The sequence below is a fragment of the Anomaloglossus baeobatrachus genome, chromosome 4, assembly GCF_048569485.1.
Source record: "Anomaloglossus baeobatrachus isolate aAnoBae1 chromosome 4, aAnoBae1.hap1, whole genome shotgun sequence".
Taxonomy (NCBI): Eukaryota; Metazoa; Chordata; class Amphibia; order Anura; family Aromobatidae; genus Anomaloglossus; species Anomaloglossus baeobatrachus.
The window spans coordinates 427,241,185-427,257,920 of NC_134356.1; the positions used below are offsets into that span (position 1 = coordinate 427,241,185).

Consider the following 16,736-nt stretch of genomic DNA (forward strand, 5'->3'; position numbering starts at 1 on the left):
AGAGCGGGATTCTCCCCCGCGGTTATTTCCACCATGATCAGCGCCTGAAAGCCTGCTTCATCCCCCATTTACCACCGTACGTGGAAAATTTTCCTTTCATGGTGCAGGGAAACTAACGTCCAGCCTATGCCTCTGGCCATCCCCAGAATTCTCGACTTTCTACAGTCTGGCTTGCAAGCGGGGTTGGCTCTCAGTTCCCTTAAAGCGCAGCGCTCTCAATCTTCTACCAATGCCGCTTGGCTCAAAAACCGCAAGTCAAGACCTTCCTCCAGGGCGTTTCCCATCTAGTTCCCCCGTACAAACTGCCGCTGGACCCATGAGACCTCAACCTCGTTCTGGACAGTCTCCAGAGGTCTCCCTTTGAACCCCTCAAGGAATCCTCCCTTGCTCTTCTGTCTTGGAAGGTAACATTCCTGGTGGCAATTACGTCGATCAGACGGGTTTCGGAGCTAGCTAGCTAGGCTCTCTTGCCGCAAGCCTTTTCTGATCTTTCACCAGGACAAGGTGGTTCTGCGCCCCCTTCCGGATTTCCTTCCAAAGGTTCTTACACCCCGTTTCATTTGAACGAGGACATTGTTCCGCCTTCCTTTTGTCCACACCCAGTTCATAGGGTGGAAAGGTCTCTGCATTCGGTAGACCTCGTCAGAGCTCTCAGATATTACATATCCAGGACAGCCCCCTTTAGGAAAACGGACTCTTTTTTCGTCTTTCCAGAGGGGCCTAAGAAGGGACAGGCAGCTTCAAAGGCGACTCTGGCTCGCTGGATTCGCTCTGCGATCCAGGAAGTCTACCGCTTGCAACTCAAGCCCATTCCTAGTGGGTTGCGGGCTCATTCCACGCGAGCAGTTGGCGCTTCGTGGGCCATTCGGCATCAGGCTTCAGTGGAACAGGTGTGTAAGGCTGTGACCTGGTCTAGCCTACATACGTTTTCAAAGCATTGCAGAGTCCATACCCAGGTTTCAACTGAGGAAAATCTGGGTAGGAAAATTCTGCAAACGGCAGTAGAGCACCTCTCTCAGTAGGCGCTCCAGGCTGTCTGGGACTGGTTCCTAGTGCTTGGGTTGTGTTGTCTTCTTTTATGTTTCCCACCCATGGACTGCTTTAGGATGTCCCATGGTCCTGTCCCCCCCAATGAGGCGTCAGAGAAAAACGGATTTTTGTGTACTCACCGTAAAATCGTTTTCTCTTAGCCATCATTGGGGGACACAGCACCCACCCTGTTGCCCTGTTGGGCCTTGGTTCTCTCAGTACCTTATTTGGTTATGACTCTTCTTTTCTCATGTTCCTCTGTTGAGAAGTTTTTACTGGTTTTTCTCCTACTGCTTGTGTACTAAAACTGAGGCTGCCTTTCCCGGCCAGGGGGTGTATACTGCAGAGGAGGAGCTATGCTTTTGCATCTACTTAGTGTCCTCCTATGGATAGGCAGCATAACACCCATGGTCCTGTGTCTCCCAATGATGGCTAAGAGAAAACGATTTTACGGTGAGTACACAAAAATCCGTTTTTTGTTTTAGCATATTGAATTTCCATTTCAGAGCCTGGTCCAGTTTTGTGCCGATGAGTCTCAAATGCAGGGCTTTTGGCCTTGCTCTTACAGCTGTACCTCGTACCGATGGCCTCCTATTATCTCAGCGACTTGTTCCCCCGCCTGAGATTTCTCGTACGTGCTGTCACTCCCGTGGCGACGCATTTGCAGTAATGTCCTAAAGACGTTTCGAGAGCCAGACTTTCATTTTTAACATAGATGGTATTAGTTTGTCATACAAAAAACAGCTGACTGGTTCCCTGGTCCAGTTACACGAACCGACCAGTGGCACTAAATGACCGCTGATAAGCTACTTTTCTTTATCGTTCCTTTGGGAGACCCAGACCATGGGTGTTTAGCTTCTGCCTCCGGAGGACACACAAAGTACTACACTTAAAAGTGTAGCTCCTCCCTCTGAGCTTATACACCCCCTGGTAGCCAGTCCTAGCCAGTTTATCGCTTTGTGTTCAGGAGGTCATACATCCACACATGCATTCTCATCTGATTGTTTGACTTTTGGAAAGAGTTTGAAGAAAAGCGGGTCCATGTCTGGACTCCCGGCATGTCCCTTCTCACCCCACTGTGTCGGCGGTGTTGTTAAGGTTGATTTACAAGGCTGAAGCCTTACATGCCGCGCTCCTTCACCATCCCTTCTGGGCTCTGGCTTGAAGTGGGAGCCAGCACGGTCTCCATGCCTGGCAGGAGTCCGGTCTCCATCCACAGCCCCTTGAGGATTCTGTTGGACCGGAGCACTCATCCCCAGGGACATGGCCCTGCGTCTCAGCAGCTGAGTACCTGAGACGTTTATGTTGGGGGTCCCGGTTCTTTATTGTAAGGGGAGAGTATGCTGTATGTGATTGTTTTTAACTTTTCCGGCGGGTTCTCCAGCTTTTGCCTGAGAACCGCGCCGATGGTGCCTGCTTGTCGGCCTCGCCGCTTAAATTTAGGCCCCGGCTTCGCCGGAGGCCTAGTTTTGTTTTCCTGCCCTCGCATGTCACTCATGCAGAGGGACAGGTTCGGCTCCTCCCGGCGGTCGTTCTACACAGGGGAGGGACACTCCCCACTGCTGGGGCGTCCCTCCTTCCCGGCAGGTCTCTATAGCCCTCCAGTTCCCGCTCTTTTATAGGAACGCCCCTAGTCCCGCCCCCTCTCTTCGCTCCGGCGGCCATTTCTCAGGCAGAGTTCACTCTGCTCTGGGACATCCTGCATTCTGCATCTCTGCTGAGGTGCTGCGCTCTGGGGGACCGGGCTTCGGGATCTGGAGGGCACACAACACCGCGCTCAGCGGTCTGGTAAGCCACAGCCGGTCTCCGGTTGTGGACCTCTGTATATTCTCCCTGTGGTTCATTCTCTGCAAAGCCCCCACTCCAGCAGCATGTCTCACACAAGGAGCAAGGCTCCAAAGCTTTATTCTGCATGCACTGCATGTAAGCTCCTGCTGCCTGAGCCGAGCATTTATCCACACTGTGATGTCTGCTCTAACTTGGCGGTGCCACAGCCTGGAGCCTCACCCCCAGTGGTCTCTCAGGCTGCTGCTGCACCTGTGATTGAACCCCCCGGCCTGGGTAGAGTCCTTTTCTAGGTCCATATCCCAGTCATTTGCTGAGTCCATGGGACTTTTGTCCAGGACTTTGATGAATATGCATCAGCCCCCCTCTCAGGGTGCCTCTAATACTCTTGACAGAGGACTCCTATCCTCTGACCTCCGTCCATCAGAGCTCACGGAGGATTCATCATCTGATCCCAGACCCCGTCCTTCTAAGAGAAGGCGCAGGGTTTCCTCTCCCTCCCCATCCCACGGCTCTGTCTCAAGAGCTGACTCTCAAGATGAGGAGGATGCCCTCACTGGGGGCTCGGAGGCTATGTATCCCATCGATTTCTCTGAGGGTGACTCAGATCTTAGTGATTTGATTGCTTCTATTAATTCTGTGCTGGATCTCAATCCGCCAGTATCAGAGGAGCAACTCTCTTTGGCAGAAAAACATCAGTTTAACCCGCCTAAGAGAGTGAAGAGTGTGTTCTTTAACCACTCTAGTTTTCAGACCACTGTGACCAAACCCAGGGCCTGCCCTGACAAACGCTTTCCAAAGCGTGGTTCTGATGACCGGTTTCCATTTCCACCTGAGGTGGTCAAGGAGTGGTCTCACTCCCCAAAGGTATACCCTCCGGTGTCTAGGCTATCAGCCCGGACTGTTGTGTCGGTGGCTGACGGCACCTCACTTAAGGATTCCACTGACCGTCAGATTGACCTTCTGGCCAAATCTGTGTACGAAGCTGCGGGGGCCGCGTTTTCCCCGACTTTTGCAGCAGTGTGGGCTCTCAAAGCCATCTCTGCTTCTCTAGAGGAGATGCATTCCCTCACCAAGGAATCTATGCTTGAGATGGTTACCTTAACTGCTCAGGCTTCAGCCTTTTCATCCTATGCCATGTCTGCCATGCTAGAGGCTGCTCACCGCACTGCGGTGGCTTCAGCTAATTCTCTTGTTATCCGCAGGATTTTGTGGCTTCGAGAGTGGAAGGCAGATGCTTCGTCCAAGAAGTTTCTTGCTGGGCTCCCTTTTGCTGGTTCACGGCTGTTTGGTGAACAGCTGGATGAAATCATTAAAGAAGCTACTGGCGGGGAGAGTACTTCCATGCCACAAACTAAGACCAGGAAACCCAGGGTAGGAATCAATCGAGGTTTCGTTCCTTTCGTTCCTCCAACTGGTCATCCTCTAAGCCTTCCGCCTCATCCGCTAACTCAGCCAAGGATCAGAAATCCAACTGGCGCCCAAAAGCGCGTCCGCAGAAGACCGCAGGAGGTTCTGCCACTAAGGCAGCTTCCTCATGACTCTCGGCCCGCTCCAGCCACGTCCTTAGTCGGTGGCAGGCTCTCCCACTTTGGCGACGCTTGGTTAAAGCAGGTCTCCGATCAGTGGGTGAGAGACATCATATCTCACGGCTACAGGATAGAATTCTCTTCCAGCCCTCCAAAGATTTTTTCTCTCAACTCCCCCCCTGCTCCAAGGCCGCCGCCTTCTCGCAGGCCGTGGCGTCCTTGCAGGCAAACGGAGTGATTGTCCCAGTTCCCGCTCAGGAACGGTTGAGAGGTTTTTACTCAAATCTCTTCCTAGTTCCAAAAAAGGACGGTACCTTCCGGCCCATCCTGGATCTCAAGCTTCTCAACAAGCATGTCCGGGTGCGGCATTTTCGCATGGAGTCTCTGCGATCAGTCATTGCCTCTATGACCCAAGGGGAGTTCCTGGCGTCCATCGACATCAGAGATGCCTATCTACATGTGCCAATCGCAGTGTCACATCAGCGTTGGTTACGTTTTGCGATAGGAGAGGATCATTTCCAATTCGTGGCTCTCCCCTTCGGGTTAGCCACGGCCCCTCGGGTATTTACCAAGGTCATGGCGGCAGTGATTGCGGTCCTGCACCTCCAGGGGTTAGCAGTGCTTCCTTATCTGGACGACCTTCTGGTCAAGGGTCCATCCAGCGCAGACTGTCAGCGGAGTGTTTCGCTCACTCTCACCACCCTAGCCCAATTCGGGTGGATTGTCCATCTTCCCAAATCCACTCTGACTCCGACTCACAGTCTCACGTACCTAGGGATGCAGTTCGAGACTTTGCCGGCACTTGTGAAGTTGCCCTTAATCAAACAGCAGTCTCTCCGGCTAGCTGTGCGCTCTCTCCTGAGGCCCCGCCGTTATTCCCTCAGGCGCCTGATGCAGGTGCTGGGTCAAATGGTGGCTTCCATGGAGGCGGTTCCCTTTGCCCAGTTCCATCTGCGTCCTCTGCAGCTGGACATTCTCCGCTGTTGGGACAAGCGGCCTTCCTCCTTACAGAGGTTAATGGCTCTGTCGCCACGGACCAGGACCTCTCTTCAGTGGTGGCTTCGACCCCTCTCCCTGTCCCAATGGCGCTCCTTCCTGGCTCCGTCCTGGGTGATTCTCCCCACGGATGCCAGCCTATCCGGCTGGGGAGCGGTATATCTCCACCACAGAGCGCAGGGCACTTGGACTCCGTCCGAGTCAGCCCTTTCAATCAATGTGCTGGAAACCAGAGCTGTGCTTCTAGCTCTCCTAGCCTTTCACCACCTGTTGGCGGGCAGGCACATTCGAGTCCAGTCAGACAACGCGACAGCGGTTGCCTACATCAATCACCAAGGCGGGACATGCAGCCGCCTGGCAATGTTGGAGGTCCAACGCAGTCTTCAATGGGCGGAGGACTCAAAGTCCACCATATCCGCAGTCCACATCCCTGGCGTAGAAAACTGGGAGGCAGATTATCTCAGCCGTCAATCCGTGAACGGTGGCGAGTGGTCTCTGCATCCGGCAGTGTTTCAGTCAATCTGCCGCAAGTGGGGCACTCCGGACGTGGACCTAATGGCATCCCGTCACAACAACAAGGTTCCGGTTTACGTGGCTCGCTCCCACGATCCTCAGGCCTTCGCCGCGGACGCTCTGGTTCAAGACTGGTCCCAGTTTCGTCTGTCCTACGTGTTTCCCCCTCTAGCTCTCTTGCCCAGAGTCCTGCACAAGATCAGAATGGTGGGCCGTCGAGTCATCCTCATTGCACCGGACTGGCCCAGGCGAGCTTGGTATCCGGACCTGCTCCAACTGTCCGTGGTGATGCCGTGGCATCTTCCGGACCGTCCAGACCTGCTCTCGCAAGGTCCGTTTTTCCGCCCGAATTCTGCGGCACTCAAATTGACGGCGTGGCTCTTGAGTCCTGGATTTTGACGGCTTCTGGTATTCCTCCTGAAGTCATCTCCACTATGACTCGGGCCCGTAAGTCTTCCTCCGTCAAGATCTATCACAGGACTTGGAAAATTTTCCTGTCCTGGTGTCGCTCTTCCGGCCATTCTCCTTGGCCATTTTCGTTGCCGACCCTTCTGTCTTTTTTACAGTCCGGTCTGCAGCTAGGACTGTCCCTCAACTCTCTCAAGGGACAAGTCTCAGCTCTATCAGTGCTGTTCCAGCGGCGTCTCGCCCGGCTGGCTCAGATCCGCACCTTCATGCAAGGTGTGTCTCACATCATTCCGCCTTATCGGCGGCCCTTGGATCCCTGGGATCTTAACTTGGTCCTCACGGTATTGCAGAAACCCCCCTTTGAGCCTCTTAGGGAGGTTTCTTTGTATCGTCTTTCTCAAAAGGTGGCCTTTCTAGTTGCCATAACTTCTCTCAGGAGAGTCTCTGATTTGGCTGCGCTCTCCTCGGAGTCACCTTTTTTGGTTTTTCACCAAGACAAGGTAGTTCTCCGTCCGACCCCGGACTTTCTTCCTAAGGTGGTCTCTCCCTTCCACCTTAACCAGGATATTTCCTTGCCTTCCTTCTGTCCGGCCCCTGTTCATCGCTTTGAGAAAGCGCTGCATACTCTAGATCTGGTGCGTGCTCTCCGGATTTATGTGGCTCGCACCGCTGCGCTTAGGCGGTGGACCTCTCTTTTTGTGCTAACCACAGGGCGGCGCAAGGGTCTCTCTGCTTCTAAGCCGACCTTGGCCCGTTGGATTAGATCGACCATTTCGGACGCCTACCAGAGTACTCAGGTGCCTCCCCCGCCGGGGATCAAAGCACATTCGACCAGAGCTGTCGGTGCCTCTTGGGCTTTTAGGCACCAGGCTACGGCTCAACAAGTCTGTCAGGCTGCCACTTGGACTAGCCTGCATACCTTTTCGAAGCACTACCAAGTGCATGCTCATGCTTCGGCAGATGCGAGCTTGGGCAGACGCATCCTTCAGGCGGCTGTCGCCCACTTGTGAAGTTAGGCTCCGCCTACTTCTTTTTTTTTTCCTGTTTATTCCCACCCAGGGACAGCTTTGGAACGTCCCATGGTCTGGGTCTCCCAAAGGAACGATAAAGAAAAAGAGAATTTTGTTACTTACCGTAAATTCTTTTTCTTATAGTTCCGTATTGGGAGACCCAGCTCCCTCCCTGTTGCCTGTTGGCAATTTTCTTGTTCCGTGTGTTATCACCGGCTGTTGTCGTGGACAGAGTCTCCGGTTGTTCCGGTTCTTACTCGGTTCTACTTGTGGGTGGCTATTCTCCTTCAGCTTTTGCACTAAACTGGCTAGGACTGGCTACCAGGGGGTGTATAAGCTCAGAGGGAGGAGCTACACTTTTAAGTGTAGTACTTTGTGTGTCCTCCGGAGGCAGAAGCTAAACACCCATGGTCTGGGTCTCCCAATACGGAACTATAAGAAAAAGAATTTACGGTAAGTAACAAAATTCTCTTTTTTCTTTATATAGGCAGACTGCTCATTTGTGCATTGATCAGTAGCACATCATTCACTGCCCATTGGCTGTCATTGTTGCAGCACACAGGATCATTTCATCCAATGAATGAGCGTTATTCTTATTCGTCGGGTGATCATCAGCCTGTCTAGACTGCAAGATTATCGTTCCTAGTAATGCTCATTTACAATATATTTTAGGCCGTGTTGATACATTGCGGAGTCTGACCAGTTTAAGGTACTGATTGTGTTAATAAATCTGGACAGAATCTGCGATTAATCTGACAGTAAAGGCCGCTTTACATGCTGCGATATCGTGACCGATATCACTAGCGTGGTTACCCGCCCCCATCGGTTGTGCGACATGGGCAAATCGCTGCCCGTGTCGCACAACATCGCCCATACCCGTCACACTACTTACCTGCCCTGCGACGTCGCTGTGACCGGCGAAACGCCTCCTTTCTAAGGGGGGGCGGTTCGTTTAGCGTCACAGCGACGTCACAGAACCGCCGCCCAATAGAAGCGGAGGGGCGGAGATGAGCGGGACAATCATCCCGCCCCCCTTCTTCCGTCCGCATTGTTGGAGGGAGGCAGGTAAGGAGAGGTTCCTCATTCCTGCGGTGTCGCACATAGCGATGTGTGCTGCCTCTGGAATGAGGAACAACTTCGTTACTGCTGCAGTAACAATATTTGAGAATGGACCCCCATGTCACCGATGAGCGATTTTGCATGTTTTTGCAAGTTGCAAAATCGCTCAAAGGTGTCACACGCAACGGCATCGCTAAAGCGACCGGATGTGCATCACAAATTCTGTGACCCCAACGAGATCGCTTGAGCGATGTCGCAGCGTGTAAAGCGGCGTTTACACGTGTGAAAGGAGATTTTTATGCCCCATTTAATTTCTTCCTAAAGAGCTCAGGTCCTTTTTACTTCACATTAATGACCCTGCTTGACGTATGCACCAGAAATAGCTCCCAGCGTATACAGCATACTAATCAGAAGCCTCTTGCAGATGACAAACTTCGGTCAACAATGCAGTCTTCTGGAATATGTTAGGAAAACAAAAGTATAACACATAGTATATGTCTTTATTAGATAGCATTGTGTAGAATCCATAATAAAATCTATACAATAATCTGTAACAGATCATGCTAACATTCCAATGTGGACAGCCTCTCCCCAATCCTTACCGTGTGAACACCATTGTATTTCAATGATTTTATAAACTGCAACTCATTATTTTCTTTTTTTCCTTCTCAGAATTCATTGTCTAATGAAATACTTTTGATAAGCCCACATTAAAGTTGAAACTCATTTTTTCTATATTTTTTTTTTAGTGCTCCTTTTGATCGAATCACAGAGATTAATTTTAATATAGAAGCTGAAGATGAAAATGTAAGTGCCATGGATTCATCATCTCTATTATTTATTTTTCATGTCTGTAAGCATTTGCCCTATGGTTGTCTACCCACAGACCTGTCAGCTTTCCATTCATTTACTTTTCATTTGTTTAGGGTTGCTGACATATTTTGTAGAATATTTTTTTACACCATTGTGTAACAAAAGATAACTTACTGCGATTATTAATTTTTCGTTTCTATTATTTCAATATGTAGCCTTATATTGCATCCATTATTACATTTTGCACAACTGAGCATAAATACCGCACAGTAAAACAAAGTACTGTTCCCCAATACTGACTCTAAGGGGCACTTTGCACACTGCGACATCGCAAGCTGATGCTTGCGATGCCGAGCACGATAGTCCCCGCCCCCGTCGCAGCTGCGATATCTTGTGATAGCTATTGTAGCGAACATTATCGCTATGGCAGCTTCACATGCACTCACCTGCCCTGCGACGTCGCTCTGGCCGGCGACCCGCCTCCTTATTAAGGGGGCGGGTCGTGCGGCGTCATAGCGACGTCACACTGCAGGCGGCCAATAGAAGCGGAGGGGCGGAGATGAGCGGGACCTAAACATCCCGCCTACCTCTGTCCTTCCGCATAGCCGGCGTAAGCCGCAGGACGCAGGTAGATGTTCCTCGCTCCTGCGGCTTCACACACAGCGATGTGTGCTGCCGCAGGAACGAGGAACAACATCGTACCGTCGCAGCAGTGTAATTATGGAATTCCCGGACACTACACGGATGGTACGATTACGACGATTTTGCGCTCGTTAATCTTATCATCTAGGATTTAGACACTACGATGTCGAGAGCGACGCCGGAAGTGCGTCACTTTCGACATGACCCCATCGACATCGCACCTGCGATGTCGTAGTGTGCAAAGTACCCCTTAGGCTATGTGCCCACGGGACTCTGTACCCTCGGATTTTGCCACAGAAAACCTGCCGATTTATCTGGGTTTTCTAGATAAATCCGCAGGTTTTAGCAAGTACAGACAGTCCCCATGTTATCCTATGTGACATGGGGAGTGTCTGTGTCAATGCTGCGGTATGTGCGGCTGCGGAACATGCTGCGGATCTCCCGCAGCTGCACATAACTGCATGTCAATTATTCCTGCGGAAATCCCGCCTCTTCACTATGGAGATAGAGGCCGGGACATCCGCAGGTAAGTCACACGAATGTCCGCAAGCTTACCGCAGATATTTTGCTGGAATCCGGCAGCAATGTATAGCTGCAGATTCCGGGGATCAGCTTCGGGAAACCTGCAGACGTACCTGCGGATAAATCCGCAATTGCGAGCTCCCGTGGGCACATAGCCTAATAGCATATATAGTACATTAAAGTGAAGTTGTCAGCTGTTACATGCAGCCTGATCTGTGGGTAGTATGTATCAGGCAATGAATGTATTATATCAGCCAGGTATGCTTGACTCTGTTGATTCTGAAACCCTGTGGTGTTTCAGAGAAAAACATATTTTAAAAGCCGCTGTGGACCGAGCAACTAGAAGAGTAGACTAGTTGGACAGGCCGGTTCCCGGTGGCTTCTCCCCGCCCGCTGTCATAGATTGACAGGTCTCTGCCTATGTACGTGTATAGGCAGACACCTGTCAATCCAAGGCGGCGGGCGGGGAGAAGCTTTTAACCCCATTACGACTGCATTACGTTTTAAAACGGCAGCAAAAAAGGGTACTTAATCCTTTCTGCCGTTTTAAAACGGCGGTCAGAAAAATGTAAATAGCGCCCCCCAGAGGTGCAAAATCTCCGGGGCTTCAGCTACCGGGGGTAGCTGAGACCCTGGAGATTATGATTCGGGCCGGTTTTTCCGTTCCCCGGACATGTGATCGCCGTTATACACAGTATAACAACGATCACCTATAAGAAAATGAAATCGTTGGTGAAAAATGTTTTTTCTCACATCTGACATGATCAAACATGTCAGATGGGAGAAAAATGTTTTCCCCAGATCCCCTCCGGTCCCCCGGTGCTGGCACAGTCCCCCACGGTGACCCCCGGTCCCCCTCCCCCCCCGCCTCCACGTGTTCGGCCTCCAAAATGGCGACCGCAAGCTGTATGCGGCCGCCGAGAAATGTCACTCACGAGAAATCTCACTCACATCTGACGTGATCAAAACACGTCAGATGTAAGATAAAGTCCTCCCCAGTCCTCCCCGGTCCTCCCCGTTCCTTCCCGGTCCAGCAGTCCCATCAATGTCCCCACCGGTCCCCTCCAGGTTGTCAAATAGCGGGCCGCATACAATACATGCACCCGCTGAAATCATCTTCTTCTGTCCCATCCCGACGTGATCAAACATGTCAGATGGGACAGAAGTGTGCTCCCACGGTCCCCTCCGGTTTTCCCCCGGTACCTCAATAAAAATTACAGGTCCCCCGCGGCCCCCCCTCTTCTCTCTGTCTCCAAAATGGCGCGCCGCAAGCTGTATGCGGCCCGCCGAGAAATCTCACTCACATCTGACGTGATCAAAACACGTCAGATGTAAGCTAAAGTCCTCCCCAGTCCTCCCCGGTCCTCCCCGTTCCTTCCCCGGTCCAGCAGTCCCATCAATGTCCCCACCGGTCCCCTCCAGGTTGTCAAATAGCGGCGCATACAATACATGCGCCCGCTGAAATCATCTTCTTCTGTCCCATCCGACGTGATCAAACATGTCAGATGGGACAGAAGTGTGCTCCCACGGTCCCCTCCGGTTTCCCCCGGTACCTCAATAAAATTACAGGTCCCCCGCGGCCCCCCCTCTTCTTCTCTCTGTCCTCCAAAATGGCGCGCGCATGTGCAGTGTGCCCACGTCCTAATCTGCCTCCTCTACATAGCAACCATTTAATTTCAATTTCATTGGTTCCTGGCATTTGATCACTGTGGTAGATCCTATCACAGTGATCAAATACCCAAAATATTTACAGAAATGGCAGCATTTGGGTCTGCCTCTCTCTTCTCTCCCTTGTAGTTGATCTGGGAGAGAAGAGAGAGAGACTACAATTGCTGCTGCTTCTTGTCAAACATAAAAAAAGCATTTTATTATAAAATCATTCAAATATCCTCACCCCTAATATCCTCACCCCAATTATCCTCACCCCAATTATCCTCATCACCCCCCTTAGGTTAGATTTTTTTTTTCTTTTTTTTTCTTTGATCAGGTTAGGATCAGGGTTAGGGGTTAGGATCAGGGTTAGGGTTAGGATCAGGGTTAGGTTCAGAGTAAAAAAAAAAAAAACTTAAAAAAAATAAAGTAATGGCTCGCAGAAACATTCACTGCCGAGCAGGTATACACGCTGCTTGCCGCCAGCAGTTCAGGCACAGACACGGAGTCAGCCTCTGAATTTGAGGGATTTTCAGGTAGTGATGACTCGGCTTCCTCCACGGGATCCCACGACCCGATGGTAGCGGAGTCGGTCGTCACTGCTGGGAGCTTCAGCGGCAGGCGTCGTCACTACTGAAGTTCAGTAGCAGGCCGTCGTCACTCCCGAAGGTTCAGCGGCAGCCCAAGTACTGCAGTCCCACCTGCACTGTGGAATCCCAACGTGATATTTTCCCCCCCAAATTCCCCCTTTCATAGTAACCCTGGAATTAAAGTAGACGTTAAGAATTTTGCCCCCTTTGATTTTTTCCAAATCTTTATAAGCGAAAACGTTCTAGACCTTATTGTCCAACAAACTAATTTGTATGCCCAACAATATAGTTCCCAAAACCCCACATCCTTCCATTCCCGCTCCTGGATCTCCCACAACCGTCCCAGAAATAAAAATATTCTTAGGCCTTACCCTCAACATGGGTTTAGTTAAAAAACCCACTCTGCGCTCGTACTGGGCGACTAAATGTGTTCACGTCACCCCTGTGTTTGCAGCCATAATGTCCCGATCCCGATACGAGACCCTTTTACGTTTCCTCCACTTTAGTAATAATGACCAAGCCCCCCCAAGAACAGTCCAAACTACGACCGCCTTTATAAATTGAGACCCTAATAAACCTTCTAAAAGATTCCTTCCTAAATTCGTATACCCCTGACAAAAATGTATCTGTAGACGAGTCCCTTATGAGTTACAAGGGCCGTCTGTCATTCCGCCAATTCCTTCCCTCCAAGCGTGCCAGATATGGTGTTAAACTTTATAAAATGTGTGAAAGCACAACTGGTTACACCTGTACCTTTTTTATATATGAAGGGTAGGGACCGCCAAATAAATCCCCCAAACTGCCCCCAGACAATTGGCATCCCAGGCAAAATTGTCTGGGAGGGAGCTAATGACCCCATTTTTACAGCAAGGATACCATGTGTACACAGATAATTATTACACCAGTGTCCCCCTTTATAAAGCCCTCCATGCTGCAAATACAGGGGCCTGTGGCACAATCCGTAAAAATAGAGTTGGTCTACCGTCACAGTTGGTGTCCAGACGTCTGGAGAAGGGTGCGTCCTGCTCACTGGCAAGTGACCATCTTCTTGCCGTGAAATGGAAAGGACCGAAAGGATGTTTTCATGCTCACCACCCTGCATGCGGACACCACTGTGACGGTCAGGGACAGGGGCGCCACCAGGGACAAACAGAAGCCGCTCTGTGTGACAGATTATAACAAGTATATGGGAGGTGTAGATCTGTCCGACCAGGGTGCTTCAACCTTATCTGGTCAAGCGGAAGACAAGGGCCTGGTATAAGAAGGTAGCAATCTACCTGATCCAAATTGCCACATATAACAGTTTTGTGCTATACAAAAAAGCGCAAGGACCACTTGCCTTCCTCCAATATCAGGAGACAATTGTCTCGCGTCTCCTTTTTGACTCAGAGGGCACCGGAGGAAGCCTTCGAGTCGGAGGATGTGCGCAGACTGTCTGAGCGCCATTTTATTAGCCTAATCCCTCCCACTACCACCAACAATCGTCCTCAAAAAAGATGCAGAGTTTGTGGAAAGCAAGGTAGGAGGAGCGATTCTCGCTATCTACTGCCCCACGTGCCCCTCTCAACCAGGCCTCTGTGTCACCCCCTGCTTTGAAATCTTCCATACTGCCACCCATTATTAAATTGGCATCACTTTCCCCATAATTGTGTAATAACTTATGTAAAGATTCTTTTTATTTTGTGTCAAGTAAAAATTACTATTACTATTTTCATCAATAAAACACATTTTACCCCATTTCACAAATAATTCCAGGCCACAATCATCCCATATCAAACTATTATTCAGACAAATCCTTGTCTACATGCCCACGTCTGCATACTCCAGAATGTGGACCCCACTAACGTTCTTGAAAAGTCTGACCATTTGACAACTTTCCAGGACTTGATCACTCACAAGCATATTATTTTACCATTTATCTTAGTTTGAATGGTTTTTACGACTAAGTCTTGCTACACAAAACTTTTCTTTGAATTTTTATTACTTATTTATCTTGGTGATACGGGCACGATAATTTTATTGGAGGATCTCTAACAATGTGGCTGTTCCATATTCATCCCCTACGAGCTTTACTGCATGGTTCTTGCCGAACCTCCTGTACAGGACATAATTTTGAGAAACCTGCAGGATATTGGTCCGTTTTGTGCACATAGCGGTTCCTACCTTGGCAGGTAGGAGCCTGTTATGGTGTACCACGTCACTTGGCACATTCGTCCCTCATATAGGGATTGATGGAGCTAGGAAGACGTTGTACGACTAGTTTGTTTGAAAAATAAAGCTTCTCGCCCTGCTGGTGATCTTTCATCTTTGGAACAGACTCAGATTTGCCACACAGTGGCTACTTAATTCCTCCACATTTTGCCCTTCACTCCAGTAAAGTCTATTCTTTTTGCTACAAAATACCCAATTGCAAGATAACGGTTTTGTTAGCTCGACCAAGTTTTATAATCGACAAATGTGATTTTTGGGGCATGCTGCCCTTTGTGAGTAATAATTCCTGGAAAGATTTCGTGTTTGTTAGCTCCATGTCTCTGTAGCTTCTAACCAGCTCCTGGAATTTTTACCCTGAAGAGTGAAGACCAAATGGTGCACCCAACTCTTATAGGCACATGCGTGTGCTGCATCAACTACATACAAAATGGTGGTGGCAAACTGCTCATTACCTCCCTAGATAAATACATTACAGGGTATAATTTTCAAAGAAGAAATTTATGTGGGGTTTCTGTTGTTCTTGTACCATATTGAATATTTCAGAGCCTATCTATTCCAGATAGAAGCCAAATTTGCTTTCCAAAATTCGAATATTGCTCCTTTCGTTCCAAGCTCTCCCATTTGCCTGTACAGAGGTTTCTGACCACATGTGGGGTATCACCGCGCTCATAAGAAAGTGGGTAACAAAGTGTGAGGTCCAATTTTTGGAGCTACCTCTTGAAAAAGTGAGAAAATTGATGCTAAAGCAACATTTTTGCTAAAAAAATGAAATTTTCAATATGACAACCTAATGTTATCAAATTCTGTGAAGTACCTATTAGTCCAAAATGCTCACTATACCCCTAGATAGAAGCCTTAAGGGGTCTAGTTTCCAAAATGGGGTCACTTGAGGGGGGTTTCTGCTGTTTAGGTACCTTAGGGGACCTGTAAAATGCAACATGGTGCCCGCAATCTGTTTTCTGCCAAATTTGCTTTCAAAAATTCAAATATGCTCCTTTCGTTCCAAGCTCTCCCATTTGCCCAAACAAAGGTTTCTGACCACATGTGGGGTATCACCCGCGCTCATAAGAAAGTGGGTAACAAAGTGTGAGGTCCAATTTTTGGAGCTACCTCTTGAAAAAGTGATAAAATTGATGCTAAAGCAACATTTTTGCTAAAAAAATGAAAATTTTCAATATGACAACCTAATGTTATCAAATTCTGTGAAGTACCTATTAGTCCAAAATGCTCACTATACCCCCTAGATAGAAGCCTTAAGGGGTCTAGTTTCCAAAATGGGGTCACTTGAGGGGGGTTTCTGCTGTTTAGGTACCTTAGGGGACCTGTAAATGCAACATGGTGCCCGCAATCTGTTTCTGCCAAATTTGCTTTCAAAAATTCAAATATTGCTCCTTTCGTTCCAAGCTCTCCCATTTGCCCAAACAAAGGTTTCTGACCACATGTGGGGTATCACCACGCTCATAAGAAAGTGGGTAACAAAGTGTGAGGTCCAATTTTTGGAGCTACCTCTTGGAAAAAGTGAGAAAATTGATGCTAAAGCAACATTTTTGCTAAAAAAAATGAAAATTTTCAATATGACAACCTAATGTTATCAAATTCTGTGAAGTACCTATTAGTCCAAAATGCTCACTATACCCCTAGATTGAAGCCTTAAGGGGTCTAGTTTCCAAAATGGGGTCACTTGAGGGGGGTTTCTGCTGTTAGGTACCTTAGGGGACCTGTAAATGCAACATGGTGCCCGCAATCTGTTTCTGCCAAATTTGCTTTCAAAAATTCAAATATTGCTCCTTTCGTTCCAAGCTCTCCCATTTGCCCAAACAAAGGTTTCTGACCACATGTGGGGTATCACCCCGCGCTCATAAGAAAGTGGGTAACAAAGTGTGAGGGTCCAATTTTGGTGTTACCTCTTGAAAAAGTAAGAAAATTCGTGCTAAAGCAACATTTTTAGGTAAAATGTTAATTTTTTTTTTTTTTGTCAT

At 49.2% G+C, this 16,736-nt stretch overlaps 1 protein-coding gene across 3 annotated transcripts in view; it reads left to right on the plus strand.

The window, feature by feature from the left end:
- PPP6R2 (protein phosphatase 6 regulatory subunit 2) overlaps positions 1-16,736 on the plus strand; it is a 203,590-nt gene that overhangs the window by 112,285 nt on the left and 74,569 nt on the right. For all 3 annotated transcript variants that reach the window (XM_075345413.1, XM_075345415.1, XM_075345414.1), the window contains exon 17: positions 9,079-9,136. In XM_075345413.1, the coding sequence (XP_075201528.1) occupies positions 9,079-9,136 (58 nt within the window). The remainder of the gene's footprint in view (positions 1-9,078; positions 9,137-16,736) is intronic.